Genomic DNA, 23,993 nt, shown 5'->3' with positions numbered 1-23,993 from the left:
TACGTTGGCCTTTATAAATCAAAGTATTGAGTATAAGAGTTGGAACGTTATGGTGAGGTTGTATAAGGCATTGGTGAAGCTGAATTTGGAGTATTGCGTGAGTTTTGGTCACTGAATTACAGGAAGGATATCAATAACGTTGAAAGAGTGCAGAGAAGGTTTACAAGGATGTTGCCGGGACTTGAGAAACTGAGTTACAGAGAAAGGTTGAATAGGTTAGAACTTTATTCCCTGGAGCATAGAAGAATGAGGGAAGATTTGATAGAGGTATATAAAATTATGACTGGTATAGATAGAGTGAATGCAAGCAGACTTTTTCCACTGAGGCTAGGGGAGAAAAAAAACAGAGGACATGGGTTAAGGACGAAGGGGGAAAAGTTTAAAGGGAACATTGGGGGTGGGCTTCTTCACACAGAGAGTGGTGGGCGTGTGTAATGAGCTGCCAGATGAAGTGGTAAATGTGGGCTCACTTTTAACATTTAAGAAAAACTTGTACATGTACATGGATGAGAGGTGTATGGAGGGATATGGTCCAGGTGCAGGTCATTGGGACTAGGCAGAAAAATGGTTCGGCACAGCCAAGAAGGGTCAAAAGGCCTGTTTCTGTGCTGTAATGTTCTATGGTTCTAAGCTGTGATACTAGCCAAAGGGGGTGTTACTAAGTACTGACCATGCAGGGTGTTCAAACTTTTGCTTCGGGCCCTTTTCATTTTTTGTTATTTTGAAACTGTAAAAGATGGAAATAAAAAAAGTTTTCTTGCTTAAAGTATTAAAGAAATATGTCATCTTTAATTTTATGCCTTTTGGAAATCAGTTCATCTTTTACTATTCACAGTAACAGAAATTTTGCCCGGGGTGCCCAAACTTTTGCATGTCACTGTAATTCCTACAGCAGGGTGACCAAGATGGTATATAATATTTGTAACGTAGCCTCACTAATGTTTTGTACAATTACAACACAACATTTCAGTTTCTGTAGTCAGTCCCCTGGCTGATGAAGGCCAACATGCCAAAAGTGTACTTCACTACACTGTCTCCCTGTGACACCACCTAGATCCTTCTGTTTTACAATGTTTCCCAAGACTCTAGTATCCACTAGTCCTTCCACAATCTGTCATCCCTAAATGCCACACACCTCATGCTTATTTCTATGATATATCCTCCCATGTCTCACTGGTGCATTGAGCAACCTTGACGTTTCTTTAGTGTTTGTTTTACAAGGCTGAATTTCTAGCTCAACACTCAACCCAGCACGGATGGAAACCAAGCAAGGAGCCAGCCGGATTTGAACCCGGGACCACTCGCTTCGAAGTATGGTGCAGATGCCACTACACCGCCAGCTGGCTACAAGAACGAGGGCAAAGAGCCTATGTTTGGTCCATACCAGCTAATCTGAGCTCTGAATTTACCCTTCCCATTCCCACAATGACCAGTCCATCCTTGGCCTTCTCCATTGATAGGATGTAGCTCTATGCAAACTAGAGGAATGACACCTCATACTCCACCTGGCATGACCAGTACATATGGACCATGGCACCCACCGAGTTAGTTGATAAGACCATAACATACAGGAACAAAATTATCTGCCATTCCATCACGGCTGATTTATTATCCCCCCTCCACCCCATTCTTCTGCCTTCTCTCCGTAACAAGAGACAATAGACAGTAGGTGCAGGAGTAGGCCATTCGGCCCTTCTAGCCAGCACCACCATTCACTGTGATCATGGCAGATCATACACAATCAGTACCCCGTTCCTGCCCTCTCCCTATATCCCTTTAACCCGCTATCTATAAGAGCTCTATCTAACTCTCTCTTAAATGCATCCAGAGACTTGGCCTCCACTGCCTTCTGCGGCAGAGCATTCCACATATCCACCACTCTCTGGGTGAAAATGTTTTTCCGCATCTCTGTTCGAAATGGCCTACCCCTTATTCTTAAACTGTGGCCTCTAGTTCTGGACTCACCCATCAGCAGGAACATGCTTCCTGCCTCCAGCGTGTCCAATCCCTTAATAATCTTATATGTTTCAATCAGATCCCCTCTCATCCTTCTAAATTCCAGTGTATACAAGCCCAGTCGCTCCAATCTTTCAACATATGACAGTCCTGCCATTCCGGGAACTAACCTTGTGAATCTATGCTGCACTCCCTCAATAGCAAGAATGTCCTTCCTCAAATTTGGAGACCAAAACTGCACACAATATTCCAGGTGTAGTCTCACCAGGGCCCTGTACAGCTGTAAAAGGACCTCTTTACTCCTATACTCAATTCGTCTTGTTAAAAGGCCAGCATGCCATTAGCTTTCTTCACTGCCTGTTGTACCTGCATGCTTGCTTTCATTGACTGATGTACAAGAACACCTAGATTTCGTTGTACTTCCTTTTCCTAAATTGACTCCATCTAGATAGTAATCTGCCTTCCTGTTCTTGCCACCAAAGTGGATAACCTCGCATTTATCCACATTAAACTGCATCTGCCATACATTTGCCCACTCACTCAACCTGTCCAAGTCACCCTGCATTCTCATAACATCCTCCTGACATTTCACACTGCCACCCAGCTTTGTGTCATCAGCAAATTTGCTAATGTTACTTTTAATCCCTTCATCTAAATCATTAATGTATATTGTAAACAGCTGTGGTCCCAGCACCGAATCTGGCGGTACTCCACTGGTCACAGCCTGCCGTTCTGAAAGGGACCCGTTAATCACTACTCTTTGTTTCCTGTCAGCCAACCAATTTTCAATCCATGTCAGTACTCTGCCCCCAATACCATGTGCCCTAATTTTGCCCACTAATCTCTTATGTGGGACTTTATCAAAAGCTTTCTGGAAGTCCAGGTACACTACACCTACTGGCTCTCCCTTGTCCATTTTCATAGTTACATTCTCAAAAAGCTCCAGAAGATTAGTCAAGCATGATTTTCCCTTCATAAATCCATGCTGACTTGGACTGATCCTTCTATTGCTATCCAAATGTGTCATAATTTCATCTCTTATAGTTGACTCCAACATCTTTCCCACCACTGACGTCAGGCTAACCTTCGAAACCCTTCTGAATCAAAAACCTATTAACTTCCGCTTTAAATATATCCAATGATTTGGCCTCCACAGCTGTCCGTGGCAATGAATTCCACAGATCACCATGCTCTGACTAAAGAAATTTCTCAATTCCATTCTAAATGGATGTTCCTCTATTCTGAGCCAATGGAACGGGCTGATGGCGGCAGTGGTGGAGGCAGAAACAATAGGGTCTTTTAAGAGACGCCTGGATGGGTACATGGAGCTTAGGAAAATAGAGGGCTATGGGTAAGCATAGGTAGTTCTGAGGTAAGCACATGTTCGGTACAGCTTTGTGGGCCAAAGGGCCTGTACTGTGCTGTAGGTTTTTTAAGTTTCTATGTTACCCTCTGGTCCTAGACTCAACCACTATAGGAAACCTCCTTTTCACATCCACTCTATCTAAACCTTACAATATTCGCTAAATTTCAATGAGATCTCCCACCTCCACACCATTCTTCTAAACTCCAGTAGTACAGGCCCAGAGCTATCAAATGCTCCTCATACATTAACACTTCAATGCCAGTACATCCTTTCTTAGATATGGGCCCAAAACCGCTCACAAGGAGCCTATCCTTATAAAGCACATCTTTGCTTTTATATTTGAGTCCTTTTGAAATTAATACTAACATTGCATTTGTCTTCCTTCCCACCAACTCAACCTGCAAATTAATCTTTAAGGAATCCTGTACAAGGACTCGCAAGTTCCTTTGCAGCTCCTCTGATTTCTGAATTTACTCCCCATTTAGAAAATAGTCTTCTATCAAAGTGAATGACTGCACACTTCCCTAGACTATATTCCATCTGCTATTTCTTTGCCTTTTCTCCTCATCTGTCCAGGTCCTTCTGAAGACTTCCTGCTTTCTCAACACTACCTGTCCCTCCACCTATCTTTATAGCATCCCAAAATTAGTATCAGTTGATTAATATCAATATGAACATTAAGTTTTCCAATTTTAAATGAGTCTACCTTCTGGTTAATTCCTTCTCCTTCCCAATCTCCTTGTGATCTTCCACTGGTCCTCACATTTTCTGTCCCTTTGCCAAACCAGCCCCTATCACCCAGTTCCCCTGGTTCCATCCAACTACTGCAGAAAAAATTACCCACAGGTTCCCATTCAACCCAATCTGGTTCAGGCTCCATCTCTGATCAGGCTCTGACTGACTGGCTCCTATTATCACTGTTCGAACAAAGATGCTGGTGAAAGGCCGAAAATACAGTACAGTCTAATTAACTCAACACCCATGGTTGGGAAAATGCTTAAAGCTATCTTTAAGGAAGAAATAGCAGGAGATCTGGATAGATTTGGTTCCATTAGGCAGAAACGGCATGGATTCATGAAGAGCACATCCTGTTTGACAAATTTGCTGCAGTTCATTGAGGATGTAATGAGTTCTGCAGAAGAGAGGGAAAACAGCTGGAGGGTGTATACTTGGACTTCCAGTGTGTCAATAAGCTGTCCCATAAAAGATCAAGGTACATGAAGTGGGGATAATGCATTAGCATGGATAGAGGATCAGTAAGACAAATAGAATGCACAGTTGGGATAAATGGGTGGTTCTCTGTTTGCAGTCTGTGGTGATTGAAGTGATGCAGGGACCAGTGCTGGGCCCACAACTGTTCACAATATATATTAACGATTTCAAAGAGGGGTCAGAGTGTAGCATACCTACATTTGCTGATAACTGAATTGAGTGGAAAGCAGATTCTGTAGAGAATACACAGAGACTGCAGAGAGATAATGATAGGCTTCATGAGTGGGCAAGGATCTTGCAGATGGAGTACAATATTGGCAAATGCAAGGTCATCCACTTTGGGGATAAAAATAGAAGATCAAATTATTATTTAAATGGTGAAAGAATGTAGTATGCTATAAGACCATAGGACATAGCAGTAGAATTAGGCCATCTGACCTACTGAGGGTGCTCCACCATTCAATCATGGCTGATCCTTTTTTTCCCCTCCACAGCTCCATTCCCTGGTCTTCTCCCCATAACCTTTGATGCTGGGTCCAATCAAGAACCTATCAAGATTTGCCTTAAATACATCCAACATCATGGCCTCCACACCTGCCTGTGGTAATAAATTCCACAAATTCACCACCCCCGGCTAAAGAAATTTCTCCGCATCACTGTATTAAATGGATGCCCTTCTATTTTGAGACAGCGCCCTCTTCTTCTAGACTACCCCATCATAGGAAAAACATCCTTTCCACATCCTGTCTACACCTTTCAACATTCAAAAGGTTTCAATGAGATTCTCTACCCACCCCCATCCTTCTAAATTCTAGTGAGTACAGACTCAGAGCCACTCAACCTGCAAGTTAACCTTCAGGGTGTTCTACACAAGGACTCCATATCTCTCTGCATCTCAATTTTTTGGATTTTCTCCCCATTTACAAAATAGTCTGCACATTTATTTCCACTACCAAAGTGCATAACCATGTTCTTTCCAACATTATATTTCATTACCATTTTCTTGCCCATTCTCCTAATTTGTCTGTCTTTCTGCACCCTACCTGCTTCCTCAACACTTTCTCCCCCTCAACCAATCTTTGTATCATCTGCAAATTTCACAACAAAGCCATCTGTTCCATCATCATTTTACAGCATAAAAAGAAGTGGTCCCACCACTGATCACTGCGGAACACCACTGGTCAATGGCAGCCAATCAGAAAAGGATCCTTTTATTCCCACTCGACACCTTCTACCAATAAGTCAATGATCTAACTAGGCCAATAACTTTCCTGTAATAGCATGTGCACATAACCTGGTAAGCAGCCTCATGTGTGGCACCATGTCCAAGGTCTTCTGAAAGCCCAAATCCTCACTCTCTTTTTTTTATTACATTAGCTTTGACTTCCCTTGTTGTTCTATTGTGCCATCTGAGTATTTCTTTGATTTTGGAATACACCTATCATGCACCTGCCTCATTTTTCCTAGAAATTCACGCCATTGCTGCTCTGCTGTCACCCCTGCCAGCATCTCCTTCCAATTTATTTGGCAGCTCCTCTCTCATACCACAGTAATTTCCTTTACTCCACTGAAATACTGCTACGTCAGACTTTACTTTCTCCCTATCAAATTTTAAGTCAAACTCAATTATATTGTGATCACTATGGTGCGAAAGGACTTGGGAGTGCTTGTGTGTGAATCACAGAAGGTTGATTTCCAGATGCAACAGTGTATTAATAAGGCAAATGGAACGTTGGCCTTCATTGCTAAAGGGATTGAAGTTAAAAGCAGGGAGATTCTAGTGCAACTACACAGCATACTGGTAAGACCACACCTGGAGTACTATGTGCTTTTCTGGTGTCCTTACTTGAGGAAAGATATACCAACTTTGGAAGGGGTACAGAGGAAGTTCACCAAATTGAGGAGAGATTGACTTGTCTGGCATTATATTGCTGGAATTCAGAGGAATGAGGGGGAATCTTATAGAAACTAGGGGACAAAGCTTCAAGATTCAAGGGAATAGACTTAGGATGGAAATGATGAGACTGCTTTTCCCAGAGAGTAGTGAATGTGTGAAATTCTCTGCTCAAGGAGGTAGTAGATGGCCAGATCAGCCATCATCTTATTGAATAGCAGAGCAGACTCGACAGGCGACTCCTATTCCTACTTCTTATCTTCTGCACACCTCCTTTGCATATCAAAGTCTAACATACAGGAACATTTGCGTTCCTGTTCATCTCCCTCCAATCTTCAGACCTCATCTCATATGCCTCATTCCTCTGTTTGCCATCATCACTCACTCACCTGCTACCAACCCCTAACTCCACACTCCCACCACCACCCCTCCACCCTTATACCCCTTCCCAATAGTCCACCTCCGATTCCTGCCTCACTGTTCTCTTTATTGGCCATCTTTCCTCTTAGCCCTGATGCAGCGTTTTGACCCGAAATGTGGCAATTTCTTTTTCTCCCACAGAAGCTGCTCAACCCACTGAGTTCTTCCAGCAGATTGCTTTGTTGATTCTTCCACTCTTCACCCACAGAAAGCGCCATTTATAATCAAGGATTGAGCAGCAATTTTAAACAGTGATTGAGAAACTAACATGCCAGAATATTAGAATTTAGAGAGGGATACCCACCTTGAACAAGGTATAACTGTGCAATTGTCATCTTCAGTTCAAATGCATTTTCTGGGTGTTGTTCCAAGAAATCCTTCAAATCAAAATACATTGGAAATACTGATATTAACTCATGGTTCTTACACAACAATGTTCAAGAACACAGTGAAGTTCAATATTTTAAGAACCAGATACAGAGAGGTTGTAGAAAAAATGTACAAGGATGATATTAGGAATGCAAAGATGTACACATCAGAGAACAAACCAAGTGGGTCTCTTTTCTCATATCAAAAATTTGATATGCCTATGAATCCAGCGGTGGGCCATGAGCTTTCAGCTCGCAGGATTTTTCATTTTTCCTCAATCATCCTAAGGCTATAACTACACACTAAATACAGTGGCGAATTTTATTACTGACAAACTGCCTTGCTGAAAGGTGGATAATGTTTTCCATAGTCCTGTCATGGATTTTTATTGTTAGAAAGTAGTGTTCAATAGTGTGAGCAGGTTGACGGAAAATTTTTGCTATGGCAATGTTGAATGACCACAGCAAACCTCCAAGGTAAAGAATTCCAAAGTTTTATCAGTCACTGAGAAGAAATTTCCCACCCCAGTCCCACATGTTACTCCTTAATCTGAAAGTATGAATCCTAGGCTCAACCAGTTATGTTTCTATCAGATTTCTTTTCATTTTTCTGAGTTCTGGAGAATACAGTCCCAATCTATGCAATTTTTTTTATTAGGGTTAAATGGAGGGTCATTGATCCACTGCTGTTGTTACTTTACTTTTCCCCATTTCCCGCAAGAGACCTTTCATAGAAATAGGCTCTTCAATTGCTCAGGGTTTATCTCCTGAAAAACATGCTAGGTTTCATAGAATTAAGTCACATTCAAAGTCTACAAGGATGGGATATGTGCAATGGTAATTGTCTTGGAAGTGTTTTGAATCAATTTTGAAACTGAATGAGAGCAACATCTTGCAGAACAGGAACCATTTGAAAAATTCAAGTCTCATCAGGAGTGAGCCACTGTTTTCAAGTAGCATGTGACAAGAGCAACATGTTGCAGAGCAGAAGCCATTTGAAATCTGCAAGCTCATTGGGAGTGAGTTTGTTTTGAAGTAGCGAGTAAGAAAGTGACATCTTGCGGAGCGGAAGCCATTTGAAAACCGCAAGTATCATTGGGAGTGAATTTTATTTGAGCCACTAAAGAAAAGAGTGGTGTAAACAGAACAGCCATTATGTGAGTGGACCAGTGTTAGACTGATCCAGCTTTGGCTCAACAGACCTGGACAAACAAATGCAGACTCGAAATATGTTTCCAGCAAGTTTCTTCTTCTGTTAACTACATAGGCAGTGCACTGAGAATGGGTCCAGAGTTAGTGGCACATTCACCCTGATAACTACATCTGCACAAAGTTTACCAAGCTGCTTGGTCAATGACCTTCAGCTCATTTGGGAAAATGAGAAGATGATAGATAGGCCCTACAGGGAAACTGCCACCCCTAAGTTGCAGGAGGCAGGTCCCTGGGTGAGTGACTGTCAGAACAGGGAAAGGGAATAGGCAGTCGGTGCAGAGTACCCTTGTGGCTGTTCCCCTCAATAATAGGTATACTGGTTTGGATACTGTTTGGAGGGGGGGATAATCTACCAAGGAGAAGCCACAACAAGTAGGTCTCTGGCACTGAGTCTGGCTCTGTGGCTCAGAAGGGGAATGGAGAGAAGAGCATTGCAGAAGTGACAGGGGATTTTACTGGTTAGAAAAACAGAAAGGTGGCAGATTCCCAGTCTGTTGCCACCCAGGTGCAAAGGTCAGAGACATGAGCAACCAGAGATCATGGTCTACGTCAATACCAATGACATGGGTAGGATGGGTGTCAAGATCCTGGAAATGAATTCAGGGAATTAGGACCAAAGTTAAAGGACAAGACCTTCAAAGTTGTGACACTCAGATTGCTACCCCTGCCACATGCGAGACCAGAAGTACATTAAGTTATATAATTTTCATGCAGCTAAGGAGTTGTGGCATGAGGGGAGGTTTCAGATTTTTGGATTATTGGGTACTCTTCAAGGGAAGGTGAAACCTGTACAAATGGGACTGTTTGCAATTGAACTGCAGGGGGACTAATAACCAAGCAGGAAGCATTGCCGCTTTTGTACGACTTGTTTAAACTACAGTTGCAGGAGAATGGGAACCAGAGAACCAGAACAAATAGTGAAGTGGTGGTGGAGAAAGATGTTGTTAAAACTACAGTTGCAAGCAAAAGTTTGTGAACGCTTTGCAACTACCTGGTTTTCTACATTGATAACCATATAAACTGTGGACTGATCTTCATCCAAGTCACAATAACACACAAACACAATCTGCTTAAACTAGCAACATACAAACTGTACATCTCATCAATACTGAGTAAATAATCACAGTCTAGATTCAAAACAGTATGTGAATCTCTGGGGTAATGTCTCTTACAAAAGCTACTTGGATTCCGGTGTTCCAATCAATGAGATGAGAGGTGTGGGTTGTACAGAAGCCCTGCCCTATAAAAAAGACACACAAAGTCAGTTTACTGACAGCTTACTCTTCTCAAGAAAGATCTGTTTATGTGCACAATGCCTCGATCAAAACAACTTTCAGAGGACCTTAAAAGGGCTGAGAAGTGGCAGAAAGAGTTCAACCCAGCTAAGTGTGAGGTGGTTCATTTTGGTAGGTCAAATATGATGGCAGAATATAGTATTAATGGTGAGACTCTTAGCAGTGTGGAGGATCAGAGGGATCTTGGGGTCCGAGTCCATTGGACACTCAAAACTGCTACACAGGTTGACTCTGTGGTTAAGAAGGCATGCGGTGCATTGGCCGTCATCAATCGTGGGATTGAGTTCAAGTGCTGAGAGGTAAGGTTACAGCTACATAGGATCCTGGTTAGACCCCACTTGGAGTACTGTGCTCAGTTCTGGTCGCCTCACTACAGGAAGGCTTTGGAAACCATAGAAAGGGTGCAAAGGAGATTTACAAGGATATTGCCTGGACTGGGGAGAATGCCTTATGAGAATAGGTTAAGTAAACTCAGCCTTTTCTGCTTGGAGCAATGGAGGATGAAAGGTGACCCGATAGAGATGTATAAGATGATCAGGGGCTTTGGTCATGTGGATAGTCAGAGGCTTTTTGCCAGGGCTGAAATAAGTGGTAGGCCTTCAAAGGAGAAATTTTGAGAGTGCAGAGTTTGTATGTTCCTGACAGGGTTAAAGGCAAAATGAATAAGAATAAGGAAACTTGGTTCTCGAGGGATATTGGAACTCTGATAAAGAAGAGAGAGATGTATAAAATGTATAGGCAACAGGGAGAAAATAAGATGCTTGAGGAGTATAAAAAGAGTAAGAAAATACTTAAGAAAGAAATCAGGAAAGCTAAAAGAAGACATGAGGTTGCTTTGGCAGTCAGGGTGAAGGATAATCCTAAGAGCTTCTACAGGTATGTTAAGAGCAGAAGGATAGTAAGGAATAAAATTTGTCCTCTTGAAGATCAGAGTGGTCGGCTATGTATGGAACCAAAAGAAATGGGAGAGATATTAAATAGTTTTTTTTTGCATCTGTATTTACTAAGGAAACTGGAATGGAGTCTATGGAAACAAGGCAAACAAGTAGGGAGGTCATGGAACTTATACAGATTAAAGAGGAGGAGGTGCTTGCTGTCTTGAGGCAAATCAGACTAGATAAATCCCCAGGACCTGACAGGGTATTCCCTCGGACCTTGAAGGAGACTAGTGTTGAAATTGCAGGGGCCCTGGCAGAAATACTTAAAAAGTCGATATCCACGGGTCAGGTGCCAGAGGATTGGAGGATAGCTCATGTAGTTCCGTTGTTTAAAAAAGGCTCAAAAAGTAAGCCGGGAAATTATAGGCCAGTAAGTTTGACATCGGTAGTAGGTAAATTATTGGAAGGAATACGAAGAGATAGGATCTACAAGTATTTGGATAGACAGGGACTTATTAGAAAAAGTCAGCATGGCTTTGTGCGTGGTAGGTCATGTTTAACCAATCTATTAGAGTTTTTCGAGGAAGTTACCAGGAAAGTGGATGGAGGGAAGGCAGTGGATATTGTATACATGGACTTTAGTAAGGTCTTTGACAAGGTCCCGCATGGGAGGTCAGTTAGGAAGATTCAGTCTCTAGGTATACATGGAGAGGTAGTAAATTGGATTAGATTTTGGCTCAATGGAAGAAGCCAGAGAGTGGTAGTGGAGGATTGCTACTCTGAGTGGAGGCCTGTGACTAGTGGTGTCCCACAGGGATCAGTGCTGGGTCCATTGTTATTTGTCATCTATATCAATGATCTGGATGATAATGTGGCAAATTGGATCAGCAAATTTGCTGATGATACAAAGATTGGAGGTGTAGTGGACAGTGAGGAAGGTTTTCAAAGCTTGCAGAGGGATTTGGACCAGTTAGAGGAACGGGCTGAAAAATGGCAGATGGAGTTTAATGCGGAAAAGTGTGAGGTATTGCGCTTTGGAAGGTCAAACCAAGGTAGAACATACAAGGTAAATGTTATGACACTGAGGAGTGCAGTAGAACAGAGGGATCTGGGAGTACAGATACATAATTCCCTAAAAGTGGCGTCACAGGTGGATAGGGTCGTAAAGAGAGCTTTTGGTACATTGGCTTTTATAAATCAAAGTATTGAGTATAAGAGTTGGAATGTAATAGTGAGGTTGTATAAGACACTGGTGAGACTGAAATTGGAGTATTGTGTGCGGTTTTGGTCACCTAATTACAGGAAGGATATTAATAAGGTTGAAAGAGTGCACAGAAGGTTTACAAGATGTTGCCGGGACTTGAGAAACTGAGTTACAGAGAAAGGTTGAATAGGTTAGGACTTTATTCCCTATGAGGGGTGATTTGATAGAGGTGTATAAAATTATGATGGGTATAGATAGAGTGAATGCAAGCTGGCTTTTTCCACTGAGGCTAGGGGAGAAAAAAAACAGAGGTCATGAGTAAAAGGTGAAGGGGGGAAAGTTTAAAGGGAACACTGGGGGGGGGCTTCTTCACGCAGAGAGTGGTGGGAGTGTGGAATCAGCTGCCAGATGAAGTGGTGAATGCGGGTTCACTTTTGACAGTTTTAGAAAAACTTGGACAGGTATATGGATGAGAGGGGTTTGGAGGGATATGGCCCAGGTGCAGGTCAGTGTGATTAGGCAGAAAAATGGTTTGGCACAGCCAAGAAGGGCCAAAAGGCCTGTTTCTGTGCTGTAATGTTCTATGGTTGCTACAAAAGGTCACAGGTTTAAGGTGCTTGGATTGCCTTTTACAGTTTAAGATTGTTCATAGAGCCCATATGTCTAAATCTAAACTATCTCGATTCTACCCTGACATTAGTCGCTCTGTGATAAATGCAAGTGGGGCGAGGCCTCTCTCATTCATATGTACTGGTTCTGTCCTAGCTTGGAGAAATTTTGGAAAGATGTCTTCACTACATTATCATATATTCTGAATCAGCACCTAGAACCAAACCCCTTAATTGCTTTGTTCGGTTTCTGGGGCGAGACAGATTTACGTCTGAGTCCGACCAAATGCTGAATATTATCCTTTGCCTCTCCTGGTTAGACGCTTGAACCTCCTTAGATGGAGAGATGTTGCCCTGCCCACTCATGCTCAATGGCTTAACGACATTATGGCCTGCTTGGACCTCGAAAAAATTCATTATTCAGTTCTTAATTCGGACCTAAAATTCCATATGGTCTGGGGACCTTTTATCGAGTACTTTCATAACCTTCCTCTTGACTAGGGTTTTTTTCTTTTCGGTCCCTTGCTTTCAGCTGCCTTTTTTTTTCTGGTAGTAGGCATTATTATCCTCTGTTGCTAAGTGTATTCACAGTCTGGGAGTTTGATTGTCCTGATTTACATTCTCTATATTGTGTTGTGGTTGGTCTGGAGTTTTTTTTTGTGTGTTGTGGGGCTTGGGGAGGATACTAAGTTTACTTGTCTTCAATTTAGGTGCTTTTTTTAAAAAAATTCTCTTTCTTTGTATCATATTGTCATTGTATGCTTAATTTTGCATTGTATTAATGTTCCTCATTGTGATTTGGGGTTTTTTAATTTGTAAAATGTATAAAAAAACTAATAAAAATTTTATATAAAGGTGCTTGGAAGTAGGTATGGAGAAGTCAAGGGTAAGTTTCTTTTACGCAGAGAGTGGTGAGTACGTGGAATAGGCTGCCGGCGATGGTGGTGGAGGCAGATATGACAGTGTAGTGATTTGCTACACGCAGTGCTGAAATAATGACACGGAGTCGTTAAAGAAGGTTTTATTCGAACTTCGCGGCTTCGCTTTAAAGCCTCCCTGATCCCACCCTCCCCGGGCGTGGATGCTGTAAGAGGCATGTATTCACAGTCCCGCATGAGCTTTTCCCTTTGCTAGTGAAGTAGACCTGGGAGTAGCCCTTTTGGGACTGGCCTTTATGCTGGCGCGCTGGTTATTTGTGAGCCGATTCGAGTGCGCTAGGAAGTGGGTCGCCACATAATCCCCCACCCCGCCCCCCAGAACTGGCGATACACCTCCCAATGTCCACAGTCTGGGCTGGACCCTGTTTGGGAGGTCGGCCCCTGCGCCGCGGTGCCGGGAATTCGACCGGTTGCGCCAGGTCCACATGGGCTGGTTTGAGGCGGTCCACCGTGGAAACCTCCTCTCTCCCCCCAACGTCCAGCACGAACGTGGACCCGTTGTTCCTGAGCACCGTAAACGGCCCCTCATAGGGCCATTGCAGCGGTGGCCGATGCCCGCCCCTTCGTACAAACACAAACTTACAGTTCTGCAGGTCTTTGGGTATGCAGGTCGGGTTCTGCCCATGCTGCGAAGAGGGTATGGGGGCCAGGTTGCCGAGCCTCTCGCGTAGTCTGCCCAGGACTGCTGCGGGTTCTTCGTCATGCCCCCTTGGGGCTGGTATGAACTCCGCAGGGACAACCAGGGGTGCGCCATACACCAACTTGGCCGACGAGGTGTGCAGATCGTCTTTGGGCGCCGTGCGGATGCCGAGAAGGACCCAGGGAAGCTCGTCCACCCAGTTAGCTCCTCTCAGGCGGGCCATGAGAGCTGACTTCAGGTGACGGTGAAAACGCTCCACCAGGCTGTTCGACTGCGGGTGGTAGGCAGTTGTGTGGTGCAGCTGTGTCCCCAGAAGGCTGGCCATAGCTGACCACAGGCTGGAGGTGAACTGGGCGCCTCTGTCGGAGGTAATGTGGGCCGGTACACCAAAGCGGGACACCCAGGGGGCCCACGATATCCACATGAATGTGGTCGAAACTCCAGTGGGTGGGGTGGAACTGCTGCGGCAGGGCTTTGGTGTGCTGCTGCACCTTGGCCGTCTGGCAGTGCCTGCAAGTTCTGGCCCATTCTGACCTGCTTGCGGAGACCGTGCCAAACGAACCTGCTGGAGACCATCCGGACGGTTGTCCTGATGGAGGGGTGCACTAAGTTATGAATGGAGTCGAAAACACGGCGCCGCCAGTTTGCTGGAACAATGGGATGGGGTTGGCCAGTGGTGACGTTGCAGAGTAGGGTCCTCTCACCTGAGCCTACAGGGAGGTCCTGGAGCTGCAAACCGGAGACTGCGGTTCTGTAACTAGGGATCTCCTCGTCTGCCTGCTGCACCTCTGCCAGCGCCTCAAAATCTACCCCTTGGGAAAGGGCATGAATGTTAGGGCGAGAGAGTGCGTCTGCCATGACATTGTCCTTACCCGAGACGTGCTGGACGTCCATCGTGTATTCAGAGATGTAGGACAGATGCCGCTGCTGGTGGGACGACCAGGGGTCGGACACCTTCGTGAATGTAAAGGTAAGCGGCTTGTGGTCCGTGAACGCGGTGAAGGGCCTACCTTCCAAGAAGTACCTGAAATGCCGGATTGCCAGGTATAGCGCCAACAGTTCCCGGTCGAAAGCACTGTATTTGAGCTCAGGCGGTCACAGGTGTTTGCTGAAAAATGCCAGGGGTTGCCAGCGACCTGCGATGGGTTGCTCCAGTACCCCACCGACTGCCGTGTTAGATGCGTCCACTGTGAGGGCGGTAGGGACGTCCATTCTGGGGTGCACTAGCATCGCGGCGTTTGCCAAAGCTTCTTTCGTTTTAATGAAAGCGGCGGCGGACTCCTCGTCCCAGGTAACGTCCTTGCCCAGACCCGACATCAGGGCGAACAGGGGGCGCATGATTCGGGCAGCTGAAGGGAGGATGCGGTGGTAGAAATTTACCATACCCACGAATTCCTGAAGGCCTTTGATTGTGGTGGGTCGGGGAAAATGGCGGACTGCCCTGTCTTTTGTAATCCTGTGGCCCAGGAAGTCGATGGTGTCGGGCCCGAACTGGCATTTGGCCGGGTTGATTGTTAGACCGTATTCACTCAGTCGGGCATAGACTTGACGGAGGTGGAACAGATGCTCCTGACGACTGCTGCTTGCTATGAGGATGCCGTCCAAATAGATGAAAGCGAAGTCCAGGTCGCGTCCCACCGCGTACATTAACCGCTGGAAAGTCTGTGCGGCATTCTTCAGGCCGAACGGCATGCGGAGGAACTCGAAAAGGCCGAATGGGGTGATGAGTGCCGTTTTGGGGATGTCGTCCGGATGCATCGGGATTTGATGGTATCCCCGGATGAGGTCTACCTTGGAGAAGATCTGTGCGCCGTGCAGGTTTGCTGCAACATCCTGAATGTGCGGCACAGGGTAGTGGTCCGGTGTTGTAGCCTCGTTCAGCCTGCAGTAGTCGCCGCATGATCTCCAGCCCCCTGTCGCTTTGGGCACCATGTGCAGGGGAGAGGCCCATGGGCTGTCAGACCTCTGTATGATCGCCAATTCCTCCATCCTCGAACTCCTCCTTCGCCAGTCGGAGCTTGTCCAGGGGAAGCCTTCGAGCACGGGCGTGGAGGGGTGGTCCCTGGGTCGGGATGTGGTGCTGTACGCCGTGTCGGGGCACGGCTGCCGTAAACTGCGGTGCCATAACCGATGGGAAATCCGCCAGGACCCTGGTGAAGTCGTTGTCGGACAGTGTGATGGAGTCGAGGTGAGGGGCTGGCAACTGGGCTGCACCCAGGGAGAACGTCTGAAACACTTGCCCCACACATATAGGAGGCTATCCCGATGGCCAGCCGCCGTAGCCATCAGCGGCGGCTGGCCCTGGCGTTTCCCGGGAACTTGCAGGGCGGGCTACAGTGGCTGGCTTCTGCGCCCCACCGCTGGTGGTAGAAACACCATTGTTCGTTGGGCTCCCCACCCCTGCCTCTGGGGTTAGCGGGCTCTGTGGCCGGGCTGGGTCTGGTTTGCTGCTGGGAGCGTGGCCTGGTGATCCGTGCGATGGACACCCCACTCACCTTCTTGGCTTTCCACAGCAAGTCCATCCGGGGGTCGCTGAAATCCGCGTCGGACAGCAGCAGGCGTGAGTCCTCGGTCATCTGCTCCAGGAATGCCTGCTCAAACATGAGGGAGGGCTTGTGTCCTCCAGCCAGAGACAACACCTCATTCATTAAAGCCGATGGAGGTCTGTCCCCCAAACCATCCAGGTACAGTAAACGGGCAGCCCGCTCGCGCCGTGAGAGTCCATAAGTCCTTATGAGCAGGGCTTTGAATTTCATGTACTTGCCGTCCGCTGGAGGAGACTGTATGAACTCCTCAACCTGGGCCGCTGTGTCCTGGTCGAGGGAGCTCACCACGTAGTAGTAACGTGTGTCCTCTGAGGTTATCTGCCGAACGTGGAATTGGGCTTCTGCTTGCTGGAACCACAGGTGAGGTCGCAGCATCCAGAAGCTTGGTAGTTTCAATGAAACTGCATGTACAGATGCGGCATTGTTCATCTCCGGTCCAAAAATCGTTTGGACCATCGGGGTCACCAATTGTAGTGGTGTGTTACACGCAGCGCTGAAATAACGACACGGAGTCGGTAAACTGCAGTTCAAGACGGTTTTATTTGAACTTCGCGGTTTCGCTTTAAAGCCTCCCTGATCCTGCCCTCCCTGGGCGCAGATGCTGTAGGAGGCACGTATTCACAGTCCCACACGAGCTTTTCCCTTTGTTAGTGAAGCAGACCTGGCGCCCTTTTGGAACTGGCCTTTATGTCGGCGCGCTGGCTATTTGTGAGCCAGTTTGAGTGCAATAGGAAGTGGGTCGCCACAATAGGATATTTTAAGAGACTCTTGGATATGTAGATGGAGCTTTGAAAAATAGAGGGCTATGGGTAACCTTAGGTAATTTCTGAAGTACATGTTCGGCACAGCATTGTGGGCCAAAAGGCCTGTATTGTGCTGTAGAGATGCATATAGCTAGAAAAGGCTACAAAAGCATTTCTTGATCTGAGTGTTCACCAGTCCATAGCAAGAGAAATTGCCCACAAATGGAGGAATTTCAGTATTGTTGCTACTCTCCCTAAGAATGAAAATTCTGCAAAGATCACACCAAAACCACAATGTGCAATGTCAAGGAGAAGAAAAACAACCCAAGGGTGATAGTAAAAGACCTGCAGAGATCTCTAGAACTTGCTAAAGTCTCTGGTCCTGTGCCCACTATAAGATCAGTTCAGCTTTGTGAGCCGAAGGGCCTCTATTGTGCTGTAGGTTTTCTATGTTTCTATCACAAGACATAGGAACAATATTAGGCCATTCAGCCCATCGATTCTGTTCCCCCATTCCATCATGACTGATCCCCAATCCCATTCAACCCCAAACACCTACAATCTAGCCATATCTTTTGATGCCCTGACCGATCAGGAAACGATCAACTTCCGCCTTAAATACAGTCGGCTCCCCTTATCTGCGAGGGATTGGTTCCGGGACCCCTCGCGGATGCTCAAATCCCCTATTCAACCTGTCTCAATGCAGTGGACCCTCGGACAGGTGGAACCCCAGACCTTACTTAACCTGTCTCAGTGCGGTGGACATTAGGACCCGGCGGTGGAACTCTGAATATGCAGTGTTTCTGTTCACGAAAACAATCACGATCAGGATTGAAAATAAAGTGGAAATAGTAAAGTGACCGGAAAGCGGTGAAATGCCATTGGTCATTAGAAAAGTGTTAGGCTACAGTCTGTCAACGATCGGAACAATTTTAAAGGTTAAAGTGAGAAAGGCCCTGCCCTGATGAAAGCTACAATTATTACTAAGCAACGCAGTGGTTTAATTATTGGGTTTTGGGTTTTTGATCCTCCACAACAACCAGGCAAGGATGGAGAGCGCGCTCGGGAGCGATCTGTAACTGGATCAAACTCGAGAACTTCCGTTCCTGAGCCTGGTGCTGAAACATACGTTCTTAAGTGTTTTATATGCATGGAAAGGTAAAATATATACTACATACTCAGACAAACGTTTGACTAACTGACGCTAAATAATACCAGATGTACCTGTTCCAACTTACTTAATAAGAGAAGTTCCGACTTTTTTCGATCCCAATCCACGATAACCTACGCACACCCTCCCGTATACTTAGTTATAATACCTAATACAATGTAAATGCTAGGTAAAATAGTTGTTATACTACATTGTTTAGGTAATAATGACAAGAAAAAAAGTCTGTACATGTTTGAACAACAAGTGCTGGAAGAGCACTTCCAGGTTTTCTCGATTTGCGGTTGGTTGAATTCGCGCATGCGGAACTTGTGGATAAGGAGGGCCAACTATATCCCCAGATATGGCCTCCATCACAGTCTGCAACAGACATTCCAAAAATTTAATACTCTCTGGCTAAACAAATTCCTCCTCACCTCTGTTCTAAAGGGTCATGCCTTAATTTCGAGGCTGTGCCCTCTAGTTCTGGATACCCCCACCATAGGAAACACCCTCCCCATATCCACCTATCTAGCCCTTTCAGCATTCAGTAGGTTTCAATCAGATCCCCCCACATTCTTCTAAATTCTAGTGAGTACAGGCCCAAAGGTACTAAACACTCCTCATATGTTAACCCCTTCATTCTTGGAATCATCCTTGTTAACCTCCTCTGGACTGTCTTTAATAACACATCCTTTCTGAGATATAGGGCCTAAAGTGTGGCCCTACCAGTGACTTATAAAGGCTCAGCATTATCTCTTTGCTTTTATATTCTATTCCCCTTGAAATAAATGCCAACATTGCATTTGCCTTCTTTACCACAGACTCAACCTGTAAATTAACCTTCTGGTAGTCTTGCATTAGGGCTCCCAGGTCCCTTAACATTTCTGATGTTTGAACCTTCTCCCTGTTTAGATAATGGTCTGCACTATTGTTCCTTCCCAAAATGTATTATCATACATTTCCCAACACTGTATTCCACCTGCCACTTTTTTGCCCTTTCTACCAATAGGTCTAAGTCCTGCTGCAATCGCATTGCTTCCTCGGACTATCTAACCCTCCACCTATCTTTGTATCACCTGCAAACTTTGCCACAGTCCCAATACTGACCCCTGAGGAACAACAGTAGTTACTGGCAGTCAACTAGAAAAAAACCCCTGTATTCCCACTCGCTGCCTCCTGCCTGTCAGCCATTCCTCTATCCATGCCAGTATCTTTCCTATAACACCAAAAGATTGTATCTTGTGAGGCACCTTATCAAATGCATTCTGAACATCTTAGTAAATGACCTCTACTGCCTCTCCTTTGTCCATGTTGCTCGTTAATTCCTTGAAAGACTCTAACAGATTGGTCTGGCAAGACTTCCCTTTACAAAAACCATGCTGAATATGACATATTTTTATCTTTAGCCTCCAAGTACCTCGAATCCTCATCCTTAATAATTGACTCCAACACTCCCAACTACTGAGGATAGGCTAACTGGCCTATAATTTCTTTTCTTTTGCCTTCTTAAAAAGTGGAATGACATTTAGAGTCTTCCAGTCCTCTGGGACTGTACCAGAATCACATGATTCTTGAAATATTATGACCAATGCATCTGGTATCTCTTCAGCAACCACTCTCAGGACTTGGGATGTAGTCCACCAGGTCCAGGTGACTTATCCACCTTAAGACCTTTCAGTTTGACTTGCACTTTTTCCTTTGTAATAGCAATGACACTCACTCCTGCTCCCTGACACGCAGACCGCTGGAACACTGTTAGTATCTTCCATAGTAAAGAGAGATGCAAAGTACCCATTAAGTTCATCTACCATTTCTTTGTTCCCCCATTACTACTTCACCAGCATCATTTTCCAGTTCTCCATCTCCCTTTTACTCTTTATATAACTGAAAAAACTGTTTTATATTATTGGCTAGTCTGCCCTCATATTTCATCTTTTTCCTTCTTATAGTCTTTGGTTGCATTTTAAAAGCTTCCCAATTATCGAACCCCTCACTCAGTTTTGTACCTTATAATGCCCTTTTCTTGGCTTTTATGCAATCCTTAACTTCCTTTGTCAGCCACGGTTGCTTACCTCTGCCATTTGAGAACTTCTTCCTCTGTGAGACATATCTATCCTGAGCTTTGTGAACTATTTCCAGAAACTTCAGCCATCTCTGCTCTGCCATCATCCACGATTGTACCCTGTTCCAATTCACCTGGGCAAGCTCCTCTCTCATGCCTCTAAATTCCCCTTATTTCATTGTGATACTGATACATGAGTTACGCTTCTCCCTCACAAATTGCAGTATGAATTCAAGCACATTATGATCACTGCTTCCTAAGTGTTCCTTCACATTAAGCTCCCTAATAAGATCTGGGTTATTACACGACACCCAATCTAAGATAGTCTTTGCCTGAGTAGGCTCAAGCACAAGCCGCTCTAAAAAGCCATTTCGTAGGCATTCAACAAATTCCCTCTCTTGAGATCCCACAATAACCTGATTTTTCCAATCCCATTGTATATTGAAGTCCCTCATTACAATTATGTCATAACCCTTATTACATGCCTTTTCCAGCTCCTTTTGCAATCTCAACTCCACATCTTGGCTACTATTTGGAGGCCTGTATATGATTCCCATAATTGTTTCTTTATCCTTGCAATTTTTTAACTTGACCCACAAAAATTCAACCTTCTCTGACTGTGTCACCTCTTTCTAAAGATGTAATTAGAAACATAGAAAATAGGTGCAGGAGTAGGCCATTCCGCCCTTCGAGCCTGCGCCGCCATTCAGTTTGATCATGGCTGATCATCCAACTCAGAACCCTGTACCTGCTTTCTCTCCATACCCCCTGATCCCTTTAGCCACAAGGGCCATATCTAACTCTTAAATATAGCCAATGAACTGGCCTCAACTGTTTCCTGTGGCAGAGAATTCCACAGATTCAACACTCTCTGTGTGAAGAAGTTTTTCCTCATCTCGGTCCTAAAAGGCTTCCCCTTTATCCTTAAACTGTGACCCCTCGTTCTGGACTTCCCCAACATCGGAAACAATCTCCCTGCATCTAGCCTGTCCAATCCCTTTAGAATTTGATACATTTCAATAAGATCCCCCCTCAATCTTCTAAATTCCAGTGAGTATAAGCCTAGTCGATCCAATCTTTCTTCATATAAAAGTCCTGCCATCCCAGGAATCAAGCTGGTGAACCTTCTCTTTACTCTCTCTATGGCAAAAATGTCTTTCCTCAGATTAGAGGACCAAAACTGCATACAATACTCCAGATGTGGTCTCACCAAGGCCTTGTACAACTGCAGTAGAACCTCCCTGCTCCTGTACTCATAGCCTTTTGCTATGAATGCCAACATACCATTTGCCTTTTTCACCGACTGCTGTACCTGCATGCCCACCTTCAATGACTGGTGTACAATGGCACCCAGGTTTCGTTGCATCTCCCCTTTTCCTAATCGGCCACCGTTCAGATAATAATCTGTTTTCCTGTTCTTGCAACCAAAGTGGATATCCTCACATTTATCCACATTAAATTGCATCTGCCATGAATTTGCCCACTCACCTAACCTATCCAAGTCACCCTGCATCCTCTTAGCATCCTCCTCACAGCTAACACCGCCGCCCAGCTTCGTGTCATCCGCAAACTTGGAGGTGCTGCATTTAATTCTCTCGTCTAAATCATTAATATATATTGTAAACAACTGGGGCCCCAGCACTGAGCCTTGCAGTACCCCACTAGTCACTGTCTGCCATTCTGAAAAGGTCCCGTTTACTCACACTCTTTGCTTCCTGTCTGCCAACCAATTCTCTATCCACCTCTCAACTGAATCCTCAATTCCATCTCTCACCATCAGAGCCACACCACCACCTATGCCTTCCTGCCTGACCTGTCAATACAAAGTATAGCTTTATTTAGCTCCCAACTATGGCCTCTTTTCAGCCACGACTCAGTGATGCCCATGTCATACCGAACAATCTCTAATAGCGCCACAAGTTCATATACCTTATTCAAATTGCTAAATGCATTTAAATAAGGTACCTTCAGTCCTGTATTCTTCACCCTTTTGAATTTTGCCTTTGTGGTATAATTTAACTCTGCTCTGTCTTTGTATCCAATCACTGGCTTGTCCTTGCTTACATCCATGTTACACCCATCTTCTACTTGTAAACTTGCGGGCTCATCCTCAGCTTGATCACACTGGCTCCCATCCCACTGCCATGTTAGTTTAAGCCACTCCCAACTCCCACTCCCACTCTAGTAAATCTGCCCACAAGAATATTGGACCCCTCCGATTCAAGTGCAACCCATCCCTTTTGTACAGCTCCCACCTGCCTCACAGGAGGTCCCAGTGATCTAAAAATCTGTATCCCTGCCCCCACGCCAATTCTTCAGCCACACATTTATCTGCCACCTCAATCTATTCCTATCCTCACTGTCAAATGGCACAGGCAGCAATCCTGAGATTACTACCTTTGAGGTCCTGTTTCTCAGCTTCCTTCCTAACTCCCTGTATTCTTTTTTCAGTACCTCCTCCCGTTTTCTTTCTAGGTGATTGGTACCGATATGTACCATGAGTTCTGGCTGTCCACCTTCCCCTTTCAGGATATTGTGGTCACCTCTAAAAACATCTCAGACCCTGGCATTTGGGAGGCAAACTACCATCTGTGTTTCCTTTGCGCATCTCGAAGTAGGGGACACAGATTTAAGACAGAGATGAGGAGGAACTACTTTTCCCAGAGAGTGGTGAATCTGTGGAATTCTCTGTCCAATGAAGCAGTGAAGGCTACCTCAGTAAATATATTTAAGACAAGGTTGGATAGATTTTTGCATAGTAGGGGAATTAAGGGTTAAGTGGAAAAGGCAGGTAGGTGCAGATGAATCCATGTCCAGATCAGCCATGATCTTATTGAAAGGAGCAAGCTCAATGGGCCAGATGGCCTACTCCTGCTCCTATTTCATATTATGTTCTTAGTCACAGAATCACCATCTGTCCCCCTAACTATAAAGTCCCCTATTACTGCTGACATCCTCTTCAGTTCCCTACCCTTCTGAGCCACGGGGCCAGACTCAGTGTCAGAGGCGCAGCCACTGTTGCTTCCTGCAGGTAGGTCATCCCTCCCCCAAGGCTACCATTTGTACTCAAAATGGAATACTTATTGTTGAGGGGGACATCCAAAGGAGTGCTGTCCACTATCTGATGTTCTTCCTTCCCTCTCCTGACAGTCACCCATTAAGAAAAACACAGAATAAGAATGGTGTTCATGGAAGGACACCATGGAGGAAACCCCTGCTCTCCAAAAATAAAACATGGCTACACGTCTCAAGTTTGCAAAAGACCACCTGGATGTTCCACAATGCTTCTGGAACAGTGTTCTGTGGACAAATGGGACAAAAGTTGAACTTTTTGGCAAAGATGCACACCACTATGTTTGGAGGAAACAAGGCACTGCAGACCAACACCAAAACCTCATCCCAAATGAAGCATGGTGGAAGAAGCATCTTAGCTCACTACTGCCTCAGAGTCTGGACAGCTTGCAATCATTGAGGGAACAATGAATTCAAAATTGTATTTTA

General features: G+C 45.2%; 1 protein-coding gene across 1 annotated transcript in view; it reads right to left on the bottom strand.

Annotated features, from left to right (window-relative positions):
- The window catches only part of srp72 (signal recognition particle 72), a 228,925-nt gene that overhangs the window by 70,712 nt on the left and 134,220 nt on the right, over positions 1-23,993 (bottom strand). The window contains exon 11 of the mRNA XM_059989802.1: positions 7,153-7,225. Within this exon, the coding sequence (XP_059845785.1) occupies positions 7,153-7,225 (73 nt within the window). The remainder of the gene's footprint in view (positions 1-7,152; positions 7,226-23,993) is intronic.

The sequence above is a fragment of the Hypanus sabinus genome, chromosome 14, assembly GCF_030144855.1.
Source record: "Hypanus sabinus isolate sHypSab1 chromosome 14, sHypSab1.hap1, whole genome shotgun sequence".
NCBI classification, from domain to species: domain Eukaryota; kingdom Metazoa; phylum Chordata; class Chondrichthyes; order Myliobatiformes; family Dasyatidae; genus Hypanus; species Hypanus sabinus.
This window is presented reverse-complemented; position numbering and strand designations above follow the sequence as displayed.